The 25,357-nt window shown below is 36.2% G+C and overlaps 3 protein-coding genes across 3 annotated transcripts; 2 read left to right on the top strand and 1 right to left on the bottom strand.

Annotated features, from left to right (window-relative positions):
* The first annotated feature begins 579 nt into the window (after positions 1 to 579).
* On the top strand, positions 580 to 4,867 carry imp4 (IMP U3 small nucleolar ribonucleoprotein 4). The gene is made up of 9 exons (XM_082169417.1): positions 580 to 707; positions 1,856 to 1,964; positions 2,053 to 2,136; positions 2,216 to 2,325; positions 2,501 to 2,633; positions 2,774 to 2,928; positions 4,149 to 4,243; positions 4,342 to 4,415; positions 4,521 to 4,867. The coding sequence occupies exons 1-9, from the start codon at positions 705 to 707 to the stop codon at positions 4,631 to 4,633; spliced, it is 876 nt and encodes a 291-aa protein (XP_082025543.1). The 5' UTR covers positions 580 to 704; the 3' UTR covers positions 4,634 to 4,867.
* A 316-nt stretch (positions 4,868 to 5,183) lies between these two features.
* On the top strand, positions 5,184 to 19,007 carry araf (A-Raf proto-oncogene, serine/threonine kinase). The gene is made up of 16 exons (XM_082169416.1): positions 5,184 to 5,241; positions 9,132 to 9,328; positions 9,503 to 9,606; positions 9,695 to 9,797; positions 10,511 to 10,665; positions 10,751 to 10,849; positions 10,944 to 11,088; positions 11,555 to 11,579; positions 11,769 to 11,896; positions 11,981 to 12,183; positions 12,367 to 12,543; positions 13,580 to 13,626; positions 14,098 to 14,216; positions 14,356 to 14,487; positions 15,408 to 15,542; positions 15,655 to 19,007. Exons 2-16 carry the CDS (start codon positions 9,221 to 9,223, stop codon positions 15,811 to 15,813), a joined length of 1,839 nt encoding a protein of 612 aa, XP_082025542.1. The 5' UTR covers positions 5,184 to 5,241; positions 9,132 to 9,220; the 3' UTR covers positions 15,814 to 19,007.
* A 252-nt stretch (positions 19,008 to 19,259) lies between these two features.
* LOC309498613 (leukocyte surface antigen CD53) lies at positions 19,260 to 24,206 on the bottom strand. Its single transcript, XM_082169418.1, has 8 exons — positions 24,039 to 24,206; positions 23,363 to 23,440; positions 21,811 to 21,999; positions 21,639 to 21,713; positions 21,454 to 21,558; positions 20,441 to 20,539; positions 20,221 to 20,304; positions 19,260 to 20,075 (listed from the first exon to the last, which is right to left on the bottom strand). Exons 2-8 carry the CDS (start codon positions 23,417 to 23,419, stop codon positions 20,007 to 20,009), a joined length of 678 nt encoding a protein of 225 aa, XP_082025544.1. The 5' UTR covers positions 23,420 to 23,440; positions 24,039 to 24,206; the 3' UTR covers positions 19,260 to 20,006.
* Positions 24,207 to 25,357: the final 1,151 nt, after the last annotated feature.

Raw genomic sequence — 25,357 nt, 5'->3', positions numbered from 1 at the left:
TAAAGAAACCAGTAGCTGAAACTGATCTTTGATGTTCATACCAATTGCTCATTATGCCTCTGCTCTGGACACAGAAGGATTTCATTGGCATTTGATTTAAATGTAACATCTATGCAAAATAATCCTTGAATCATTTCTTATTTTAAGGCCATTCCCGTTTCGAATATGTTATTTGTTTATTGTCAACAATAAGCATTAACATTCTGCATTTCCATTTTGTAGTATGGATCATTCATTGCAACATTTAAACTGATTCTCATGTTTAAGAATTTGTTGCTTGACAAATAAGTTATGCTACTGCCCACTGACATGCTTTTAAAGCTACTGTTATCCATTTTTTTGGCCTTCAAATACCTTAAAATGCATATGTGTAGATCAGGAAAATCTATATTTTCTCAGGGGGGCATATGCCCCCGAACCCCCCTAGCAAGATCACATTTTGGACCTTGGTATTTATAAAACTCTGCGTACGGCCCTGCTTAGGATAATCATTAACTGACATTTTGGGGAGACCTGATTTCAAGGGTGGACGCGATTTTTCTTTTATGGATTTGACATGACACCCGACCGCCACAGTTGTGAACTTTTATTTTGAAAGATCGCGTCACTCGTGTTCGTTGTCAATGATTGGATGAGCGCGTTGTCCAACAGGAAGTCGTGATAGTAGACCCGTAAGGCTGAATTGTCACGTGTAGTTGTTCAAAATGGTAAGTACAACATATTTATACATATAATATTCTCAAATTTGTTAGACGTATTTGATGTTAGCTTGTAAATCTTTTTACGCGGTACATAGAACCCTAGTTTATCGAACTAGTCGTTGTTTTCCTGTTTGTGTTGTAGTGTGATCAAGGCAAGCTCCATAATGAAGTGGGATGGATAGATGAACACACATTAAGAGTGTGATCCCAACCTCCCATCTAGTCTGAAAATAGAAAAATCACTTGCAGAACTGTACAATTATTTGTTGATATTTTGGCCAGTTTCTCCGAATGTTTTGTGAATTGAGTGTCTTTACAGGTTTGATGATGAATGAGTGTCATAAAATAATTACTTTACGTAGTCTTTGATTTCGACTTTCAGGTTGGTTGTCCATGAGAATGTGGCCACCAATTGCCATGTCTTAGTAATTACATTGCTTACAACTACTTCTCTTGTGCAGGTCAAATTTGGGGTCTGTAAGTTTGTTAGTTTTTAAAGGAAATTAATATTTTTATTCAACAAGGATGCATTAAATTGATGACTGAAAAATGACAAAATACATTTATAATGGTAGAAAATATTTCTATTTTAAATAAATGTTGATCTTTTAAACTTTCAATTAATCAAAGAATCTTGTAAAATTGTATCACAGTTTCCACAAAATATTAAGCAGCACAACTGTTTTCAACTAGCCTGGAAATCCAGACCTAAATCTAAAAGATTATTCAATTTGTGCTCTCGCGAGAACTCTGGATTACCAGGGTAGTTTTCAACACTGATAATAATATTTCTTGAGCAGCTAATCAGCATATTAGAATGATTCTGAAGGATCGTGTGACACTGAAGACTGGAGTAATGATGCTGAAAATTCAGCTTGGCCATCACATGAATGAATAACATTTTCAAATAGAAAACAGTTATTTTAATTTATAATAACATTTCACAATATTACTGTTTTACTGTATTTTTGATCAAGTTGATGCAGTTTTGTGAACATATGAGACTTCTTTTAAAAACATAACCGATGCTCTTAACCAATCCCAAACTTTTGACTCCTACCGATCCCAAACTTTTGACTCTTACCGATCCCAAACTTTTGAACAGTGTATTTCCCACAATTCATATTGTTTCTGAACTGTATTTTGTGATGTAGCTGCGGCGAGAGGTGAGACTGAGAAAGGAATACCTGTACAGGAAAGCCCAGGAGGACAGACTGCGCACTATTGAAGAGAAAAAACACAAGCTCAAATCTGCTTTAGATGGTGAGACTCCTGCTAGATAACCAACTCAATCACCTTATATGATATATTTGGATGTTGTCATATTTTAAGTTGTTCTTATCTTTTGCAGAAAATCATATTTTACCCACCGAGGTTCGGAAAGAGGCTTTAGAATTACAGAAACTGTTGGAGTTTGATGATGAGGGTGGAGAAGGTGATCTTTTTCTGTCACATATATCAGAATCCTGTTTTGTCTGCTGCCATATATAAACATAATTTTTGAAATGATATAGGTGTTAGCTCTCATATGGATGATGAGTACAAGTGGGCAGGAGTGGAAGACCCCAAAGTTATGGTCACAACTTCCAGAGACCCCAGCTCCAGACTCAAGATGTTTGCCAAAGTTTGTTAAATCTTATTATTCACATTTGACATTATGAATGCTTGTAGCCATGCAGAAGTTTTACTTCGTCTACTCTAATGTGATGTTGTGTATGTTCATTTTACCATTGTGACGTAAGGGAAACCATCTTCTAGCAGTAGTTGTGGTTTATTTAGATGGCATTTATTTTTTGCAGGAAATGAAGCTGATGTTTCCAGGGGCCCAGCGTATGAACAGAGGAAACCATGAAGTTAAAACATTAGTACATGCGTGCAAAGCTAATAATGTCAATGACCTTGTCATTGTCCATGAGACCAGAGGCCAGCCAGGTTTGGACTTTTATAGTTTTCATGTGTGTCCATTTTGGATATGCTTATTTGAGTGTGTGTGCAAAGTGTGTCAGCATTTGGTGTATTGTGAATGCCAATCGCTGTACTTTCATATCTATTTATCTCTCTTTCTTCTTTAGATGGTTTGGTGGTATGTCACCTTCCTTTTGGGCCAACAGCCTACTTCACATTGTACAATGTGGTAATGAGACATGATGTTCCAGACATTGGCACCATGTCCGAGGCCTACCCTCACCTCATCTTCCACAACTTCACTTCACGTCTTGGCCGAAGGGTGAGTTATAAAGGAATTAATGTCCTTAGAAACAATTATAAAGTCAGTTTCTCACTTACACTATCATTCAAATGTTTGGGGTCAGTCATTTTTAAAAACAAAAATAACACTTTTTATTCTGCAAAGATGCATAAAATGTATAAAAAAAATTACAGTAAAGACAGTTTTTAAAATATTGATATTTCAAATAAATGCTGTTCTTTTGAACTTTCTATCCTAAAAAAAAATATTACGCTCTCCACAAAAACATTAAGCAGAACAACTGTTTTCAATATTTATAATAAGAAATCATTCTTGAGCAGCAAATCAGCATATTAGAATGATTTCTGAAGGATCATGTGACACTGAAGACTTTAGTAATGATGCTGATGCATCACACAAATAAATTACATTTTAACAATGGTTTCGGGAAACACTGACTCGTTGAACTATGCTCATAACGCTTGAACTTGTGACCATAGTTGGCTAACGATGCTTTTGGGAAACGCACCCCTGTTTAGTTCTAGGCTCTATGAAACCTCTCCTTTCTAAAAGCGCAATCTGCTCTGATTGGTTGGCTGTACCAGTGTGTTGTAATTGGCCAATTGCTGCGAGCGTGTTTCAGGAAAAATGTCACGCCCCTCACCATACCCATGAGTTTCAACACACTACTACACAACTTAACCAGGCCTCGCCCCCCTATTTTGTGTATGCCTTGGGAGGGAATTATTTAAATGAGAAATATTGTGATGTGTACGTTCCCAGAAGAAAACTCAAGTTTCGTTTCAGGGAGTTCAGCTTGCTGATATAGAGACGGCGTAACTCCCTTTGGAGTGTGCTTTGTAACTTTACAGACCTTTTTCATGCTTAAACATCAACATTACATCTAAAGAAAGTTGAAAATGTAAAAAAGCATAATAGGGCCCATTTAAAATAAAAAACAGTTTTAAAAAGTAATAATATTTCACAATGTTACTGTTTTTGCTGTGTTGGTGACTATTAAGAGACTTATTTCCAAAACATAAAAAATCTTACCGACCTCAAACTTTTGAACGGTAGTGTATTGTATTTGATACTCAAGTTCCTGTGTAAATAAATAAACATCATTGTCTTGTCATATGTAATTAAAGAGAGAAAGAGACTATGGTTTACTGAGGATTATTTAAAATCTCAATGCAACATCATAAAAGCTTCAGATAATCTCTGACTTATCTGAATAATGAAATAAAAAATCTCTGTAGGTGTCCAACATCCTGAAGTATCTTTTTCCTGTACCCAAAGAGGATAGTAGGCGTGTTATTACGTTTTCAAATACAGATGATTTCATCTCTTTCAGGTGAGTGGTGGTGTTAACTGCTGTAGTAAAGATTTTGAGCAAAATTGGGATTAAAAAAATTAGTTTTACTGACTTCGAAATTACTTTGTATATTGCAGACACCACACCTACAAGAAAACCGACCATAAGAACGTTGAGTTGTCAGAGGTTGGACCTAGATTTGAAATGAAATGTAAGCAACTCTGTTTTTTGGTTTTAGATTAAATGATATTAATGCAGAATGAGCACTTATGTTGCACTCTGCTCATCATTCATATCTTGTACTTCATCTTTTCAGTGTACATGATCAAGCTCGGCACACTGGAGAACGAGAATACTGCAGATGTTGAATGGCGGCACCACCCTTACATGCGCACTGCCAAAAAGAGGAAATTCTTGAGTGTGGAATAGCCAAATGTACTCTTCAGAAACCTGCCTTGTTCTGTCAGCATGGACCTTTTCATTTTAATACCACCTACATAGTGATATTTTTATTTTTTTCCATTTAATTGTGACATTTAAAGGATAGAGAAATTGCTTTCAATATGTTGAAAGCTTATTTCAGCATTGTTTGCTTATTGACCCTTCTTCAAATTAAATATTTTGTACAGAAGTCACCTGGACATTAAAAAAACATTATTTACATTTGTAGGCTTTGCATTTTGCTTTCATGTTCCCTAATCTGTAAGTGGCTTATATTGAGTATTTTAAAAGTATTTGCCTGAAACTGTTTTGTTTGGTTTTAACAAACATATAGGACTAAACGTTTTGAATAGGACTGAGAACGTATTTAACATTTGTGTAGGATTCTTTAATGCTTGGAAAAACTTTACATTCGTTACACGCAGCACACGCCCCTTTTTCATTCCCTTGCTACAAAGTACCACAATAGACGACCAATCAGCGCCGCGTTTCACAGATCTAGACCAATCAGATTGCGAGATTTCGCTGTTCCGCTTTCCCTGAAATTCTTTGCTGATCCGACTTGAGACTGAGAGAATTCAAGATGGCTGTCTCAGGTGAGTATTTACTCTGGAGCAAAAATGCAAAGAGAGTCTCGTTAACGGGCTGCGTCGTTTGCGGAAATATTACTCGCAGGTGGAAGTCAATGTATTTCACAGCGCCGTGGCTGAAAATATAAGATTAAGACTAGTTTTTAAACTTTGAAACAGCATTAGCAACAATAGCTAGCTAGCAGCTAGTCGTCTAACGTTAATCCCTTTCCGCCTCATGAAAACAGCATTCCCTCTTTCGGCAGTAAAAAAGGCACCTGACAAGACTTAAGGGTCTATATTTGGCCAAAATACTTATGTACGTAAGTCAAACTATTGACGAATATCTTGATAAATTGAGCAAGCTAAGAGTGCATGGCCTGTTATAGTAACGTTAAGGGAGCAGAGCAAATGATCAGGCACATCACTCTTAACTAAACCCAGCCAGCTCATCTTTACTGCAGGCTGCTGATCATTTCTGTGGTTACACTGTCAGGAGTGTGTGTGTAAAACATCTTGATCATTCTCTATAACCTCTTGCCTTTATACTGCAGCATGAACTGTTTGGGTGTTACTTGTTACTTTGCCTTTTTAATTGTTTATATAGTGGTATGGATTCTTTGTAGTTATAATTGAATCCTCAAGGTTGTGGATATTAATGAAACAATATATAGTTATGTGAGTGCCATCTGCTTTCTGGCTGGTATAAACTGCATTCGAACTGGAATCAGTGGGTGATGTAAGAGATGCATTTGGAAATGTATGACATGCTCGTCTGCTTGCTGTAGTTTAACTGCACAGCACAAAATAGAGTAATTTGTCAAGTATTAAACAACTGCAGTGGTCATTAAAGGCTACACAATACTTGTGGTTTAAGGCTGTGAAGACTGTATACTGCTTAAACATAAAACGTTCAATCTGAAGTAGGCCTACTTGTTCCTACATGTCTGGATTAAATGGCTTCATTTCAGAGTTTGATAGCCTTAAGACTTAAATGATAGTCTTTTATTATAGACCAAAATGTTAAAAGCAGTTAGACATTGGATTCCTTTATTTGGGGCATTTCCTTCTACATCTGTTTCAGATTGGTTTTATAATACTCCAGTGTTAAAACAAGGCCAAGAATTTATTTAGGCACTTAAGCTCCACTGACATGACTGAGTTAACAGTTTGCTTTTTCTCAGCTCAATGTAATTACAAATTGATATGCCTGCAGAGCTTTCATGCTTAATTTGGCATTGGAAATTCAATTGTCTACCAGTTTAGAGTGCTTTATCCCCAGGTTGTCCTGTTTTAAGGGTTAGTTCACTCAAAAATGAAAATTCTGTCATTAATAACACCCTCATGTTGTTCCACACTTTTGTTCATCTTCGGAACACAAATGAAGATCTTTTTGATTAAATTTGACAGCTTTTGGCCCTTCCATTGAACTACCACTTTGACGCTTCCAAAAGTTCATAAAGAGATTATAAAACTAATCCAAATTAATTGAGTGGTTTAGTAAAAAATTTCTGTTGAAACATGATTGCTTTATATGATGAACAGATTAAATTTAGGCTTTTATTCACATATAAATATTGATCAGTGAATATAAACAGAAGCTCAACCCAACCTGCTTGACGCGCGAGAATAAACCTTATTGGTTCTTGCGGAAGCTCAAACGTGCTGCGTAACACTCGAGAATGAACTTCATTGGGTCTTGCACGTCAAGTGAACATGTTTGAGCTTCCGTTTACCTCAAATGATGTGTGAGTTGATCAATATTTATGTGTGAAAAAAAAGTCTAAATTCAACCTGTTCATCATATAAAGTGATTGTGTCTCTTCAGAAAATTTGGATTACACCGTTCATATGGATTAGATTTAAAGGATGTAATGTTGCTGTTTGAGCATAAACAACATCTGCAAAATTACAAAGTTCAAAGCAAAGGGGGATATTTTATTTTACAGAAATCAGCTGGTAGGGACTACACGAGCTTCCTCCCGGGTTAGTGACATCACAAACCCTAAAATGTATATAAACCCCGCCCCCGGGAGCACGCAAGCAACAAAGGGGGTGAGACAGTGTTGAGAAGATAAGGAGTTGTTCAAGTACAGCACATTTGGAAGTCTGCTCAAGCTGTCGCATCCGTCTTTTCACATTTATTGCAATACAGTACGTAACACAAATGCAATAGCATGTCACTCTGTAGGCATCTTACAACAGTTCCCACCTAGCAATTTATAGATTATCATGAAAGAAAATGCTTATCATTGACTTGAAGATATTATTAATTAACTCCACATCAGCAACATAAATTCATCAACTAACCATTCAGAAACGTCCTGTTGCGTTCTACATGTTGTCACTTCTTCTTGAGTCTCTCCGTCATTGTCCGACTCCGGTTTGAACATAAAAGGCAGAACAGTTTTTGACATTTTGGTGCGTGTCTGGAAGCTTCCATGGTAACGCACAAGCATGAAGCTCCGCCCTCTGTGCCGGGAGCAGCAGCTCATTTGCATTTAAAGCGACACAAAACGACGCGTTTTTGCTCACCATCAAAAAGAGACAACTTTAACATGCTATAAAAAATATCTCTGGGGTATTTTGAGCTAAAACTTCACATACACACTCTGGGGACATCAGAGACTTATTTTACATCTTGTAAAAAGGGGCATTATACCACCCCTTTAAGATCTCTTTATGAACTTTTTTTTAAACAAATGGTAGTTTGAAACAGAAATCTCTCAGATTTAATCAAAAAGATCTTCAATTATGTTTCGAAGATGAAGGGAACGACATGAGGGTGAGTAATTAATGACAGAATTTTCATTTTTGAGTGAACTATCCCTTTAAGTAGTTTCAGAAGCATACTATTTGTTTGGATATTATGTTCATGGCATTCAGCTTGCTCTTCTATTTACTTTTTATGAAGGCACCAGCAATGACAAATTTGACACATTGCTACTTTAGCATAATTTTTCATCACTGTGAATGTGAAATGTGCAAAACACATAATCAGCATCTGAAATTGTATAAAATATAGTAGGTACTACATTTGGTTTGAAACTTACTACTCCACTGTTAAAAAAAATATTTTCTATATAGTCTGAATGTGTGTAGTATTAATGTAATACAGACGTACTACATTCGCCATGTTGTCATTGTCATGTGTCCTATGGCATCAGTTGCGTCACTTCACTGTCATTCCCAAGTTCTCTCCCGTGGTCTCATGGGATAGTGAAGTATCCTTTAGATGCGCACTTCAGAATCTCTCCAGAAGTAGTAGGCCTAGGTCATCGTGGTACTTTTTGCCTACCATTTCATGAATACTATTAAGTCGGACATACTACTCGGCTCACATACTGTTGTTTGCCTACTGTATAGCATGGAAGTAGGCATGTGGCATATTCTGAGGCATGTGGCATATTCTGACGCAGGGACTCGGCCTCCAAAACTATTTCGCCCGATTTTTTTCTTTTTGCTGTTTCCGTAGATTTTTTCCGGTTGCTGGAATTTTGGTACATCAATAATACAATCATTGTAAATTCCAGATAATTTTTGTAAAAAATAAATAAATATTTGAGTATTATAATTTTTTTAGACAAAGAATTGATACAGAGTTAGATGTTGGCAAAACCATGCATTTCAAACATTTGAATAACACATAATATGTGTTACGTTAATTTGAATATGCCAAATATTTAACAACAATCACACTCATACCCTCACTATCCATTTGTGTGTTTGTATGATATGTGCTTCAGTGTTCTGGAACCATAAAGAACTTTCTTTTAAAGCAACTGTACAAAAAATAGCAGAAAGGATTTTCCCAGCTGTCTGTGCTAAGACTTTCAGCAATACATTTTCTTGTCATTATTCATACAACTATAACTGTTTAATGGATTTTGACACTAACACACTGTTATTCATCCCAGGCTCCAGATGAGGGCTTTCTCCTGCTTTGCCCTGGTGTGTAAATCTTGTGTCAGTGCTGCCAGTCCCTCACTGCCCCTTTGGAGACACCATGTCCAACACCTCCTCCTGTTCCTCCTCTGGGGAAACCAGCCCGGATGACACGCCCCGAGGTGGGGGCACCATCCGTGTCTACCTCCCCAACAAGCAGCGGACAGTGGTGAGGATTCATTCACTGCGGTCTGTTTTGTTAAAAATGTCATTTATTGATCTTCATTAAGATTCGAAATAGCTAACATAACCTGCATATGTATACATGTCATGTATATATTGGTAATTAAAGGTTTTGTGTTTGTGATGATACGCTGATAGCACAATGTGGTCATGTGTTCAGGTAAATGTTCGGCCTGGGCAAACTGTCTATGATAGTCTAGATAAAGCCCTGAAAGTCAGAGGCCTAAGCCAGGATTGTTGTGCTGTCTTTCGCCTTCTTGAAGGGTAGGTGTCTCTAAGAAATTGGCCTTAAAATGAAACAATGTCTCTCTTTGGTGAACTTTATATTCAATTGTTGTTCTTCTTTTGTCAGCCGGAAGAGACTTACAGAATGGGACACTGACATCACACCCCTTGTAGGGGAAGAGCTTCTGGTAGAAGTGCTGGATGATGTTCCCCTTACCATGCACAACTTTGTAAGTGTACTTGCGCAACAAACTCAAAGTCAGCAAGGCTAGGTTCTCATTTTTAGGCCCTTATAAGTTTGTTTTGGTACTGTGCATGTTCTAGAAAATATTTGAGATTAATGCAAAAAATAATCTCTGTGGTGTATAAGAGTATGTTGGATAATTATGATGATGATTACTTGAGCACAGTTCTGTGCATTATTTCTGGGAACTTTAATTGGTTTAAATTAAATTTACTAAAGCTTGGGCATAATTTTTTTCTTTCTGATTTATACATTTTATTTTGCACCATAGCTCTGACATTCTAAATTCTATAAAATTACTTTTAATAATTAATTTCACATTAGCATTATTTTATGATAAAGTCTTCAGTGTCACATGATCCTTCAGAAATCATTCTAATATTATGATTTATTGCTCAAGAAACATTTCTCATTATTATTATTATGAAAACAGTTATGCTGCTTAATGAACATGTAGAAACTGTGATGCATGTTTTTTCAGGATTGTTTGAATAGGAAAAAACAAAACAAAAAAAACAATTTGGTAACAATGTAAATGTCACTTCTGATCAATTTAATAAATTCTACCTGAAGAAAAGTATTTATTGAAAAAATCTGTACAATGTAGTACTGATCAGTACTGACCCATAACCTCTAAACGGTAGTGTATAAATGAACATTAAACTCAGTCAGCATCACCTGTAAATCTTTTTTTCACAGGTACGCAAAACATTCTTTAAGTTAGCATACTGTGACTTCTGCCACAAGTTCTTGTTCAACGGCTTCAGGTGTCAGACATGTGGGTATAAATTTCACCAGCACTGCAGCAGTAAAGTCCCTACAGTATGTGTGGACATGGACACCATGACAAAACGGTATGTTCCACATTACATTTTCTTACATTGTTTATATGCGCTCGTCATCATTTTTGTCACTCGTCTGGTGTTCTGTTACTGTCAGGTGTGTTCCTAATACAGAAGAATGCCCTTCGATATTGATATATCCGGCCACCAATTCCATATCACAGAGCGACTTACCTTTAACTTCAGATTCTCATGGGTACCTTTGAACTTCACCTATAAATGCATGTATCCCTTCATCCCCAATGGAAATGTAGCACTGACATATCCTCATTATGTTTGACACTTTTTAGAAGAGATTTGCTGTCGTCAGGGTCAAGCTTCCATTTGATCATGTGTGGAGAGGACGGTCAGTCTCTTCAGAGGCATCGCTCCACCTCAACCCCCAACGTCCACATGGTTAGCACACTGGAGCCTGGCGCTGCTAGCCTCTTGGAGGTTAGAGACCGGACTGAAGGCTCATCAAGTCCACATACTACATCTTATGTTGCCTCATTTTTTGTTCTAAAGGAACAGTTCACCCACAAATGAAGTCACCCTCATCACTCTAAAATTTTCTTCTGTTGAACCCAAATGTTCACGCGGCTCTTTTTCATGCCTTGAAAATGGCTGTCAAGGCCCAAAAGTACAACAATGGCAAAAAAAACATTAAAATAGTTTGTATGAGAAAAAGCAGTGTCTACATGCTGCTACACTTCTCCTTGTGTCATGCAGGTTTGAAATTTCAAAAGAGTGAGTAAATGCATTTTGGGTGAACTGCCCCTTTACTAGAGTATTAACTTGGCTAGATATCAAATATCAAGAAATATTACTTCAGAAAATATGACTATGGAGGTTCTGCATGCCTCCTTGATCATCTCTCCATTGCATGTATTTATTCATTTTTCCCCCCACTCTCATTCAGGAGTCATTCAAAATCAGCACAATGGGTGAGTAGTTTTTTTTTTTCTCATACTTTTTTCAGTTTGACTGCCGATCACTCACATGAGCACATTTCTTTTCTTTTTTTCACACACTCACATTTTTGTTTTTTGTCCATCACTGATTTGACTGACACATCTAACTACACCTCTTCATGTATTTATGAACTGGCCCTCATTTTCTAGTGTTGTCCACAGGGCAAGAGTCCTCTCCCAAGCCTTCCACTAGCCCACCCCACCTGGGGTCACCAGGAAGAAGACCCCACAAATCCCCTTCTGAGCCCAAGGAGCGAAAGCAATCCTCATCTGATGATAAAAAGAAAGTGGTGAGTGTATGTTTTATTTGATGGGAAGCCCAAATGATTCAGATTCATTACAATCTGTGTTTTTGTTTTGTTGGTGGTTTTTAGCACCGGGGAGGTTACAGAGACTCCAGTTACTACTGGGAGGTGCACTCACGGGAGGTGTCCATGTTAAAGAGGATTGGAGCAGGTTCTTTTGGGACCGTCTATAAAGGCAAGTGGCATGGAGATGTGGCTATCAAGATTCTTAAAGTGACAGAGCCCACGCCGGAGCAGCTCCAGGCCTTTAAAAATGAGATGCAGGTTTTACGGTAAGTCATCTGTATGATCATATATGAAGGGTATCAAAGCCTGTCAATGATCTTTAATAATCAGTAGTGAATTCTACTGTGCTGTAATTTTCTACTTCACTAACACATTTATCTTCACTTCAAATAATCAGACGTCTTATTTCTGTTAGATATGACAAATTTGTCCTCCTTCTTGCTCCTCAGAAAAACACGCCACGTCAACATTCTGCTGTTCATGGGCTTCATGACGAAGCCAAATTTTGCCATTATCACACAGTGGTGTGAAGGCAGCAGCCTGTACCGCCACCTGCATGTTACTGAGACCAAGTTTGACACCATGCGCCGTATCGATGTTGCTCGCCAGACTGCACAGGGCATGGAGTAAGAATTTCATTTTTATTTTTATTTTCAGATTGACAGGTTAGCCCCTATCCTACATGTAGTGTATTTGCTGTGCGAATTATATGGTGTTTATATAACAAGACTTTATAAAATGTTAATGTACACTAATGTTTTAAAGTTTGGGGTCAGTAGGGTTTTTATAATAAGAAAATACTTTTATTTAGCAAGGATGCATTCAATTTATATTTATAATGTGACATTGCATTTATTTTAAATGGAAATCTTGTTCCTTTCAACCAAGAATCCTGATTCCACAAAAATATGATCAATGTTAAAAACAGTTGTGCTGCTTTAAGAAATGTTTCTTGAGCAGCAAATCAGCATATTATAATGATTTCTGAAGTATCATGTGACACTAAAGACTATGTAGTATGTAGTACACTAAGTGATGATGCTGAAAATTCAGCTTTGCCATCAAGAAATGTAAAAATGAAATATATGCATATTGAAATAGGAAACTATTATTTTAAATTGTAATATTTCACTATTACTGTTTTCACAGTATTTTTGATTAAATAAAGTAAGCCTTGTTGAGCATAAGAGACTTTTATAAACATTTAAAAAATCTTACTAACACAAAACTTTTGAATGGTAGTGTATGCTATTTAAAATGGATAATTATCTTATAGACATGGAATTATATGTCCTCTACACTCTCACACCAACTGATCACGATCACGATCAGCATGATCACTACATGCACCCTGAATAACCAATAGTAATATAGTGTTTTTAATTTGGACTTTTGATTAACTAAGAACACCTGCAACTTCATAAAAACAACTTGAGGTTCTCACACTAAAAGATAACACACTTAGTACACTCTTTGTTCTGCTCTGAGTCACAGGACACACTCGTACTGGAAAACAGCACAAATGTCCACTTAAATCCACGAGTGATATATGATTGTACTGTCTATTAGTGAAGCTCGGCTGTGCAGAGCGTAGATGGAGGTACTGGAAACGTAATTATTTTTTGTACATAATTTGGTACTTTACTTTTCTTTCCTTGACAGTTATCTTCACGCCAAGAATATCATTCATCGGGACTTGAAATCTAATAGTATCCTTTCTATAATGTATTAGCAGTGTGTTCTTGCCTGTATTGTTTGTGAGAGAGATCTGTGACAGGATAGATCAGATTCGGCACATTTTCTGCCAGTAGATGGCATCACTATTGCATCCTGTCATCTCCTAGTAGATTGCCAAGCTGTTGTCTGTCATTAAATACTTGTAAAGAAAGAACAGTCTCATTTACCAAAATTATTTTAGGCATAATAGTTTACACTCACTGTTACAATACATTCGATATCTACTCATGGATGTTTTAACATTTCTGCTCCAATTAATATAGGCCTTGTAGGTACTTAATAATGCAAAGATAGCCAAACAAAACTGCTCTATACAGGCTAAGATTGATGATTTACTGGAATAATAATGCTGATACTTTCTCCCTAGTGATGTTTGTCTTATAACTGTGTAGTATTTACTCTCGTTCTGTGCACTGCATAATACGCCTGAGCTCATGTGTCAGATATCTTCCTGCACGAAGGCTGGACTGTAAAGATCGGTGACTTCGGGCTGGCCACGGTAAAGTCTCGCTGGAGTGGCTCTCAGCAGGTCGAACAGCCCAGTGGCTCCATCCTGTGGATGGTAAGAAATTGTGTCATCCAGAATCATAAATTAATCTAATAATACCTGGTGGCTTACAGCTTATCTGAAGTAGTTTAATCCTATATATGTTGTTGTGAAGTCAAATTTACCGCTTGCTGTGAAACTTTTTTTTTTTTAGGCCCCTGAGGTGATCAGAATGCAAGACACTAACCCATACACCTTCCAGTCAGATGTATATGGATATGGAGTGGTGCTCTATGAACTGATGTCTGGGACTTTGCCTTATTCAAATATCAACAACCGTGATCAGGTCAGACATATGACACATCACTTTGCCAACTTGGAGTTATGTAGCAGGAATTTGTGTATAGTTTCAGAATTAGAGGTTAATAGATTGTTCTTTTTAGGTTGAATTTACAGTCCAGAAACCTCCCGTTCAGACTGAAAATAGCAATGTTTCCATCCAAAGTTGCGAATTTATGTGCAAAATTGGATTATCGCATAAGATTTTTGCAAATAAAGCACTGTTTCCATCCCATGTGTTTAAGAGAACAAGATAATCACTTCCTAGGAAATCGGTGCAAAATATCTAATAAAAATGGAGTTTGCTGGAGGTCACTGTGGCTCTTTTTCCGACATTCTAAATTACTTGCGCAATCGTGTGAAACAGTTCTTGGAGGTAATTATACCCAACTATTTTGAAGACAAACTTTGACTCAGGCATTTCAGAATGACCGAACCAACATTTGAGATGCTGTGAGATGAAATTGATCCACTGGTTAGTCCAGTTATCCACTTGCATCATCTGATGAGGCAGTCACATTACTTTTTTTGTTGCGAAAAAACAACAACGGGATTAATTCGAAATAAATGGGATTTATTTGATTAATGTGTTTCCATCGTAGTTTATGCTCGTTTTCAATTGAACATGCCTCAGTTGAGCACATACGTTTTTTTAATGTAAATTTTTTGAGAATTTATGCACATCTTGTCATTTCCATCCAGCGTTGTTTTTTGTTTTGTTTTATGCAATATCCTAAAATTCGCATAAAAATAGGTGGATGGAAACATAGCTACTGAAAATTGTTTAGCCCAAAATGACAATTGTCATCATTTACTCACTCTGATGTTGACTGTATGATTTTCTTCCGTGGAAGTTGTTTGTGTGAATTTAGTTTTTTTTAAACTATGAAATGCAGTGTTTGATTTTCGGTTATTCTCTTCCTGTAGATTATTTTCATGGTGGGTCGTGGGTACTTGTCTCCAGACCTCAGTAAATTGTCCAGTAACTGCCCTAAATCAATGAAGAGGCTCATCATCGACTGTCTGAAATTCAAACGGGATGAGCGGCCTCTTTTCCCACAGGTGAGAATAAACCAGAGCTCTTATCTCCGTCACACTGAGGATGTAATACTTCCAGCACTGTTATGTCAGATAAAGCAACAGCCTCTCATGTTTCATTCCTGCTGTTCCTCAGATCTTGGTAGGGATCGAGCAGGTCCAGGATCTGTTGCCAAAAATCGAGCGGAGTGCCTCTGAGCCCTCTCTACACCGTGCTGTACACGCCGAGGACCTGAACCCGCTTTTCCTTCACACCACACGAGGCTTCCTGCCTCTGTTAGGCTCTCAGAGATGATTCGCTCGTCTCCCGAATGCCGTGCAGCATCATTCCCAGCATGGAATCCTGAGTTCCTCCCATTATTCCGCACATTCCTGAGAGCACCCTAATTATTTAATTGGTCCTACATATAGTCAAACACACACATCACATTTATCAACTTATTCATGCTCCCGTTCTTGTCTTTTTTGGTTCCGGCTGCTCCTCCGTAAAGCTCCCTGTTGAGCATGTCACATTCTATCTGGACCAGCTGCTTTCTAAAACTGAAGCAGTAAATAAACGTGCTCTTTTACTACACTTATTGGATTTTAAAATCCACGCATCATATCGTCAATGTATCGGCACAATCTTAATATAACCTCCTTTTTTGAGGTATATTTCAAAATGTGTTATGGTGGCTTACACATTACCTTTTTTACTTTGAGATGAAAGTAGCGTTTTATTTTCTTTCTGCAGAACAAGCAAACCAGCATAGAGATTGTTTCTTTTTGTTCTCTCTGCCTGTTCTCCTAGCTTGAACTTCATTGCCCAGCGCTAGCACACTGTGATGGCTCCATTCATCTACATCAGTCAAAGTTTGCAGGCAGTTGCTTTTAGTTCATGATAACAATCTTGTGAGTTCATGGTCATAAACCAATTGTAATTTTTTGCCGTCTTTTGATTCCGTTATTTTTCAGATGGGACATTTTATGGAAAATATTGCTTAAACTCTTATCTGGTATCAGATTAGGTTGGATGTACATGTGACTTGTGACCTTAACAATTGTGCTGTGCATTTGTGATATTTAAAAAAAAAGAGAATGATTTGGCTTTACATTTGGGCTTCTTCTGTATGTTGGTCAGCTTTAAATTGTGTAGCATAATTACATTTTAAGAAAAAGGAACAAATCATGTTGGCAGTGCACTTCCGGAAGTGACGGGAAGAAAACAATTACGATTTTTTCTTGTGTTGCTTTGAAATGAGAACATTTGCTTTCTGGATTTATAAATGAATGATTGTTTGTTTTAAAATATTGCATCTTAAAACTGAGTAACCGTTCACAAACTAAACTAAAATGGCACATAATGACCATAAGCAGGACTGGTAAACTAGCACTTGACACTATCATCCCAGTCTGACTTCACACATGGCGTTGTTAACCGAATGCCTTTGTTGCTTGTGCTTCTGGATGTTTGTATACAGTCACTTTCTCTGAGTTTCTGCGTTCCTGTGTGAACACAGACTTAATTTTGCAGTCACTCAGCAGCTTTAAGATTGAGTTACGGTTGATGTCCTCGAGCAGTTTTTGAAAGAATACCCAAGAACTTTTCTTAAATTAGGCTGCTAACTTAATGCCCGCTGCTGACCTCTGGTTAATCGACTCTAAATCTGACCAGTTTCAGTGTTGAGTGAGATGATCAAACTTAAGATGCTCTTTCATTTCCACAGTGCCCGCTCTCTAAGGGCTCTAATAAGAGCAGGAAGAACAGACATTTCTAGCATTTCTTTCAAATTGAATTTGTGGCAGCATAGGGTGAGGGAGTGCTTCTGGATGCTGTATTCTTTTGGTTCATTGGTTCCTTTTTTTCACTAAACTCAAAAGCATGTCTTTTTTTAAACAGTCGTGCTGTTTAATAGCAATATTAAAGTTCATTCTCCTCCCAATCAGCTGGTTTCAATAGGACTGACTGAAACCTACAATGATGGGGCCTTATGTGATCTACATTTCCATCTGTCCTTTTAATGGAGTCTTAATATATGTAACTTATTGTTTCATAACTGACACTTGTACTAAAGGCAGAGCTTTGGATCTTATCTAGCAATATTCGAATGGGGCTGGGTTCCCCATTGAGCTGTACTCATTCCAAATATGATGCCTATGGAAGATTCATTGGGCGATTCTATATCTTTTGTTCATGAAAGATAGTTTCACATTCCCTCAATGACTATTGGAAAGGGGAAATGAATGTTGTAGTTTCGGAAACACCTGGCTATATATATATATATATATATATATATATATATATATATATAATTAACAGGGTGTGTTGTGTGTAAAGTGTTTCTGGCCTCTTGTAGAATGATGATGTGGTACTCTCCGAGTGTAGAATTTTCTTAAGAAACCAGTGGTAATAATATTGTTCAGTACTAAAGGAGGTAATTGAGTTATCAAGCATTTGTAGATGGCACTATATGCTCTTCTCTATTCATAACGGTTGAGAAAACACGACTATCGGTTTATATTTGTACAGATATGGATGCATAGCTAGTTCTATTTAAAACATTTACCCCCGGTTTCACAGACAAGGCTTAAGCCTAGTCCCAGACTAAAATGCATGTTTGAGCAGTTTTAACTGAAAGCAACTTGCACTTTAATATCTTAAAAATACGTCAGTGCCATTGTTTTGTTTTTAGATTCACACCAGTAATGTTTTTTTTCTAAGGCACATTTATAAAAGATACTTAAATGTCCTAATTGAACTAAGGCCTAATCCTGGCTTAATCTAAACCCTGTCTGTGGAACCAGGCCTTAAAGCTATAAACAAATTATATAGCTTTAAAACTACAGCCTGGAAACCTCAATATAATTAGCCTCCCTCCAAATTCCAGCCTTACTCGTTTTATGAGAAACTATAACTGATCCTAGGTCATTAGAACTGTAACTTCTACCATTTTTAGATATTTGCAGCATTGCTTTAATGGCTTTAACGTCCCTCTAGATACAAGTGGGACAAATACACCCTCCCCCCTCCCCATATCTTTCTAAGCACCTCATTTGTTCAAAGCACACTTTTATAGTTTCCATCAAGCCCAAAAGAAGATAATCAGTATGAAATCCAGTATCTGCTTTTGCACATGAATGCAAAAGAGTGAAACTTCAGATCAGCATACAAGCCACCATTTTTCAGAACACAAAATAAAATGAAAGATCACTTTTTGTTTAAAGAAACTAGTTTTGCATATTTTAGGTGAACTGCAATAATGTGTGTATAGTTGAAGAGGTCTATGGGGTGTTTGCGAAAAATGGTGTATTCTGCCGTGTACAGTTACTTTTTTTTTTTTTTTAAGAAAAAGATTAAATTGTATTTGTTTCTATTTTTTGTGTGATGGTTCAAAAAGATCAAAATTATTTTAAAACATGTAAAGGAAATCTTAGTCTTTTTTTTTGTTTTTTGGGTTTTAAATATTGTGGAGAGGATTTTGTTCTAAAAATAAAACCATTGAATTCTGATGTTTTGTTTTATGAAGTTCAACTGCAATTGACAACACACATTTCATATTTCATGAACTTTATAGGCAATTTAGTAACCGAAAGCATATTTCCAACTAAGCAACCTAACATGACCGTAGCACTTGTAAAAGCGCAATAGTGTTCTGCAGGAGGAAGTGTTGATTTGCTTATGGTGGTACTTCCTCTTTCAACCACAACCATAGTGCAAGTTTGTCTTTCTCAAAAAGGAGAAAAAAAAAAAGGAAAGTTTTATTTGATTGTTTTATTTTAATTTACATTGGTCTACAGACAAAAAAAGTAAAGAAACAAAATGATGCTGTTAATCTGCATTACAACTGGTATAAATTGTTAAATAACAAGAAAGAATATGTGTGGTTTCCACCCTGTGTAAATTCTGGGTAATCAAATGGTTTAGTCATTGCCAAGTCAGAAAAGGAAGTGATCAGAAATAAATGCTTTGCATTGTTCAGTACAAAAAAACAATTATAGTCTATGTAACAAGTTAACTACAAGAACATACTAAGTCACACTCAAAATTAAGTTTTATGAGATGAAAGAGAAACAGAACTTGTATACAGTGTAAAGATGATTCATTATGGAAAAGCTCCCTTACACCATCATCATGAGTTGACATTCAAATGCAAGTGGGTGAAGTCAGTGTTTAAAACCCCCTAGGAAGTTTCCATTTAAGCTGTGATGGCCAAAGAAAAAATAATACTGTTGAGATTTTTAAAAAGGAAGAAAAAAAGAACCAGTTATGGTTTAACTGCTGTACCAAGTGTTAAAGTAAAAAATAATTGTAATAATATTGCAGTTGCAATAATTGTGGGTTTGTGTCACTAACTGTTAGAGGAGGACAGATTGTTGTGCACATTCCATAAAACCAAGCATCTGTACAAGAACTGCCAGCCATCTTTTACCGGCTGTCTTGGGGCATTTGTAGGACGGTGATTATTAAGAACACAAACTGTGGAAGATCTCCTATGGAAATGTTTTTGATCATTTGTATCCTAACCCGGATCGACTTATGTGGCAGAACAGGGTCATGGAGAAACACATACCCAAGACCTACAAAAAGAGATTAATATGTATAGTCAAGTGACAAAAATACAATAGCTGCTAAACAACATTTGAAATGAAAATCAACCTTTAGTATTCCCCACAGTGAGGTGACTATATGACAAGACAAATATGGTCTCATGGAAACTCATACCTCAATAATGCAGACAACAATGACGCCAATCCCGGCGTTCAAGAGGTTTTCTTCAAACGTCGCCTGCAGCTTTTTGAAACAACCCTAAACGCAACAAGACAATACATATGATACTATAAGACTGAATCAGATGTGTAGGTTGTTGATGTGCATCTCCATGTTCCATTAATATCGTTTTGACATATAGCAGATATGGAGTTTGATATGAGTGCTGTATTACTTGAGACCAGTATTTCTGTGTTCCATTTCCAGGCACGTTGCATGACTTTGGTACATTATTCGACCAATCCGAAGAGTTATAGATTCCACAGCACTGAAACTGTTATTAGAGGAAAAACAGTCATTTAAAACTGAAGAAAATGTGTGATGTTTGCCTGTAACAAACTGACAGTCCCCCACCAACATTCTTCAAAATATTTGTGCATTTTGTTCAACCCATTAATACAAGTCTGTTTTAAATGTTTTTATCCGAAACAGTATTTCAGTATGATTAAGATACTATTATAGTTTAATATATTTTAAATTAGTTTTTATTTTTGTATTTTAATTTTATTAAGTTTTAGTAATTTTGTTATCATTATTATTATGATTATTTAAATATGCCTATATAGTTGTATTCCAATTTTTGTAAAGTTTTAGTTACTTTAGTACACCAAGTTAAACTAAATACAAACGAGAAATGGTGCTTTGGCATCTAGCTGAGATTAATATTGATTTTATTTCAAGTAATGAAAATCTTTTTTCTGGTTTTAGTCCAGTTCATGTCCAACACTGAGCAGTAGTAATTCATTACAAAATAAATGCAACTAATCTGTTACAGTTACTGAGGAAAAAATGTGTAATTAAATTACAGCTACATGTAAATGTTAACGATTACAAAGGGGGTTACATCTGAATAGTTTCTGTAAAATCTAGGATATGTTGAGTAATATTAATTTGTTGCTTCGCCTGTTTTTGATGTGCACGATGCCTCCTCCCATTTAAAGGTCGTTTGGTAAAACGATGCTATTCTGATGCTTTTGATTGGTTTGAATGCACAGGTTAAAATATTTGAAAATGATTAACAGTTGAAAACAATCATTAGAAATATAGAAAAGTCAGCAATGTGATCAGATACATTACTTTAATAAAGTAATTGAAATAGTTACACTACTTCTTACATTTTAAATAGTGTAATTTGTAATCTGTAATCTATTACATTTCCAAAGTAATCTACAGTAAATGGGCACTTACTGTTATTTGCACTGTGTCCCAGTCATCTGTATCTGTGCTGTTTATTCTTTTGTCTTTGGAGTTTTGTAAACCAATCTTAAGATCCTTATCAAGGAATTTCTCGATCTGTAAGTAAAAAAGCAGGATCTGATACATCTTTTCCTCACATATGCTTTGCTTCCATATAGCTACAAATCTTTTCTTACCTCTCTCTCATACATGAGCAGAATGCAGGCAGTGGCCAGTTCGGCCAGCATTAGAATGAACAACAGAATGAAGAACTAAACAAAACAAATGAGATGTCGAGTTTTATTAAAAGAACGTAAGTAAAACTATATGGACATCAGAGAGTAAGTGTAAGTGATCGATGAGACTCACAGATATTAGCAGACAGCGATTTTCTTTTAGGGCTCCAAGAAAGCCCAGGAAGGAGACGCAGGTGATAATGATCCCAATGATGAAAAGAGTGTTAGCTATGTTCATAGCCTGAAGGCTGGGAAGTATGGAAGAGAACCTGGTGGATGTCATCAAGTAGATGCCTATTCCAAAGACCGCAGCTCCACAGATCTGTAATGATAATGTTAACTCTCTATGGGACTAAATGTGAAATCACATCTAGAAAAAATACTTTATATTTGACATAGATTTAAGACTAAAATCATTTTACAAGTTTAGTTTTCTACACCTGACCTTTGGCCTTTTTTTAAGGGCGCCATCATTTATAACTGACTTTTTTCCTATTAGGGTAAATTATTTTTGACAAATTGTCTGAAACTTCACACACATTCAAATGCATTTTCACTATCTGAAAAGTATAGTGAAAAGGTCTTAGACAAAAAAAAAAAAAAAAAAAATTAACATTCCATTTTTATCTTGAACATTAATATTGTAGCCTATCTTAAACGCATTTTTCTTCGCGTCATTTATAAATGACGATGTCCCATAGAGGGATAAACAAATGAAATCCTAGACAGCAAGTTCTCTGTTATTCTATTGTATAGAGACAAGACTTGTGAAGTAGCCTATAGCCTAACTACATTTAGGCTATAGGCTTTTTTCAATTTTAGGCTTTTTCCACTGTGTCTTTTTAAACCTCGCTTTTAACAAGCAGGGAAAGGAAAAGCAAAGTTTAAGCAAATTGTAATTTTTGGTAAATTTTTTGTAATTTTTGTAATTGATGGTAGCCATAGCCTACAGTCAGAATAGGCCAATATAAGCCCAATGATGTGCTCGAGACCATTATTTCAACATGTTGAGTGCTGTGAATGCATCTAATCATGCTACACAAATGTAGATTTGTTAGAGATGTAGATTTAAAAATTATTTAGAAATTTTATTTCAATCATTGAAGCAGCTGAAAAAAAGCCCCTCTAAATTACTTGCAATTATTTGTTTCTTCTTTGTTTGTTTTTTTCCATGATGTGCTCGACACTGTGCACCTAACATGAGAAAAAGCAACTTGTGGTGAACTTTACTTCGTTGTGTGGTTTTCTCTTTACCACATGTATTATTATGATTGTTGTCAGTATATGTCAAAGGTATAAAACACATTTTAGTAGCACATTGGTCTTGCTAATTCAGTATAAAAAGGCTGTTGAATATACCGGTTACAAATGTATTTGTTTATACATTTTTTCTAAATTGAAGTTTTAAATTGTGAAATTTACAGGTTGTTCTATGAATATGTTTACATTTTTATTGTATTTTTAGACAATTATTCTAGCAACCACAACTGCCAGAATTTTTTTTTCTGTATAATCAACAGGACATTTTTTTTTTCGAGTGTATATAAATATCTTTTAATGAATACTAAGGTTTGAAGCAAGGAAAATTGGCCTAACCCAGGGTTTAGAATGGCCCGAGATTAACTATTTTGTGTTAAAAGCAATTAGATATATCATGATGTGACAGTGTGAAAATGGATACGTACAAAAAAGATGAAGTTCACCATACACATGGTGTACTTCAGGCACTTCAGGCACGACATCTTCCACCGCGTCGCTCAGCTCTGCAAGGTTATCAAACACACCGGACCTGAGGTTAAACTGAATCTCATGTGAAGTCCCTGTGTTCTTTCCCGAAAAGCTTGCGTCCACAACATAAAGTAAAGCCAGAAAATGAATTTCCTGTGCTGAAACTGAGGGTGGAGCTGACATAGTGGAAGAATATCTGACACATGAAACTCTAACACTACTAAATGGAGCCCCATATAGAGTTTGACTGTATGTGATGCATTTCCTGTGTAACTTCCTCCACCAAACCAACAGTAGTTCAATTATTTTAAACAGATAAATAAATGTAGATGAACCTGGACGGGTTAAAATAAAAGGTAAAATATTACCTGAAAAACTATTCTTCTTTCAAATCCAATTTTTAAACGATTGCCAGGTAAACAGGAATTAATATATTCACTACTCAATATATTCACTACTCAATATATTCAGACATATATAAAATTAACCAAAATACATTTCTTGAAACATGAGCTGGACGTTTATAAGGTAAGACATTATTAAAAAGACACAAAAGCAAGAATGTGAGTACTACTTACACAATATAGAATGAAAATAAATGTCAAGGAAATATCATAGATTTAATAATCTTACCCTTAATTTACTCCGTAAAGATGCTCCAAAGAATAATCCTCAATTAAGACAGTTGGACAGTTGTACAGTTGTACCCTTTGTGACTGTTGTTCTTAAAGTCTGTTACTGGCAGCATGAGTACAGCAGGTTTTACTTCCTCTCTCAATGACGCAGTGTCTAACATGCAGGGGTGTTGAAGAAAACTAATGCTACAGAGAAAGAAAGAGGTGCTATGAAAAGTTCATGATTCACGGTCACTATACCACATGCCTTATATGCATGTACCCAAAATATATCTGTTTCAGAGAAGCATGAGAAACATCCTAACCTGTTCTGTTTTTGTGCAATGCTTCACACTGAAACCACACAGTGCCCCTAATAAAATGACACCATAGAAATAAGAATGACATGAACTTGTGTCTTTTTGAAACATTTCTAAACATTTGGGTATTAACGGATATCAAATAGTAAAGTAGATGGTAAACAATGAACCAGCACATGTGTTTACACATATTTGAAAACTGTTCGAGTCTATGTGTTACATTAACATTTAAACCCCTATTACATCATTTAGTTAAAAATGTGTCTTTTCATCAAAAACACTGACGAGAAGACAGAAACTAATTATTCTTAATATATTCAGGGGGAAATCACAGAGGGATTTTTAAAGTAACACATATTGCCTCATTATTAACCAATGCACAGTGATAAATGCAGAAAAGGGGAAATTAAACAGATTCAGCCCTGAAAAAAAAAAAAAAAAGCTTTCAATGAGATGCAAAAAAAATTCGGCTCAAGGCATTTCTCTCTCTCTCATTATATGTTACCCCTGGTGTTTTTTGTTTTGTTTTGTTTTTTGTCTGTTTATTTTACTGGCTTTTTGTCTACTGTTTAATTAGATTCTGTTTTGAGTTGTAACTGTATGTAGGCTATTTGCTGTTATATTTGTTCAATACAATTTTTTATTTAAATTTTTTTTTCTGTCAGGGCTGAAATTTCATCTTGAATCTCAGGTTTAGGTGACAACCCTAAAACATAACGTTCTCAACAGATTCATCAATGTATTGTAGTTAATATTGTATTAATAATAATAATAATTCATTACATTTATATAGCGCTTTTCTCGGCACTCAAAGCGCTTTACATAGAAGGGGGGAATCTCCTCAACCACCACCAATGTGCAGCATCCACTTGGATGATGCGACGGCAGCCATATTGCGCCAGAACGCCCACCACACACCAGCTTACTGGTGGAGAGGAGACAGTGATGAAGCCAATCAGTATATGAGGATGATTAGGAGGCCATGATGGACAGAGGCCACTGGGCAAATTTGGCCAGG

This window comes from Leuciscus leuciscus (assembly GCF_965113295.1).
Source record: "Leuciscus leuciscus genome assembly, chromosome: 5".
Lineage (NCBI taxonomy): Eukaryota > Metazoa > Chordata > Actinopteri > Cypriniformes > Leuciscidae > Leuciscus > Leuciscus leuciscus.
Note: the sequence above shows the minus strand (reverse complement) of the source record. Positions and strands in the feature narration are given on the sequence as shown.

What these genes read in the sequence shown, in the direction of transcription:
- araf (XM_082169416.1), top strand. Translation starts at nt 9,221, where the DNA reads ATGTCCAACACCTCCTCCTGTTCCTCCTCTGGGGAAACCAGCCCGGAT. An exon ending in CCCTTACCATGCACAACTTT is followed by an intron (nt 9,798 to 10,510) that starts GTAAGTGTACTT and finishes TTTTTTTCACAG; the next exon opens with GTACGCAAAACATTCTTTAA. An exon ending in ATGGACACCATGACAAAACG is followed by an intron (nt 10,666 to 10,750) that starts GTATGTTCCACA and finishes TGTTACTGTCAG; the next exon opens with GTGTGTTCCTAATACAGAAG.
- LOC309498613 (XM_082169418.1), bottom strand. Translation starts at nt 23,419, where the DNA reads ATGTCGTGCCTGAAGTGCCTGAAGTACACCATGTGTATGGTGAACTTC. An exon ending in TGGTGAACTTCATCTTTTTT is followed by an intron (nt 22,000 to 23,362) that starts GTACGTATCCAT and finishes TTATCATTACAG; the next exon opens with ATCTGTGGAGCTGCGGTCTT. An exon ending in ATCGCTGTCTGCTAATATCT is followed by an intron (nt 21,714 to 21,810) that starts GTGAGTCTCATC and finishes TGTTTTGTTTAG; the next exon opens with TTCTTCATTCTGTTGTTCAT.
- imp4 (XM_082169417.1), top strand. An exon ending in GACTCAAGATGTTTGCCAAA is followed by an intron (nt 2,326 to 2,500) that starts GTTTGTTAAATC and finishes TATTTTTTGCAG; the next exon opens with GAAATGAAGCTGATGTTTCC. An exon ending in CTTCACGTCTTGGCCGAAGG is followed by an intron (nt 2,929 to 4,148) that starts GTGAGTTATAAA and finishes AAATCTCTGTAG; the next exon opens with GTGTCCAACATCCTGAAGTA.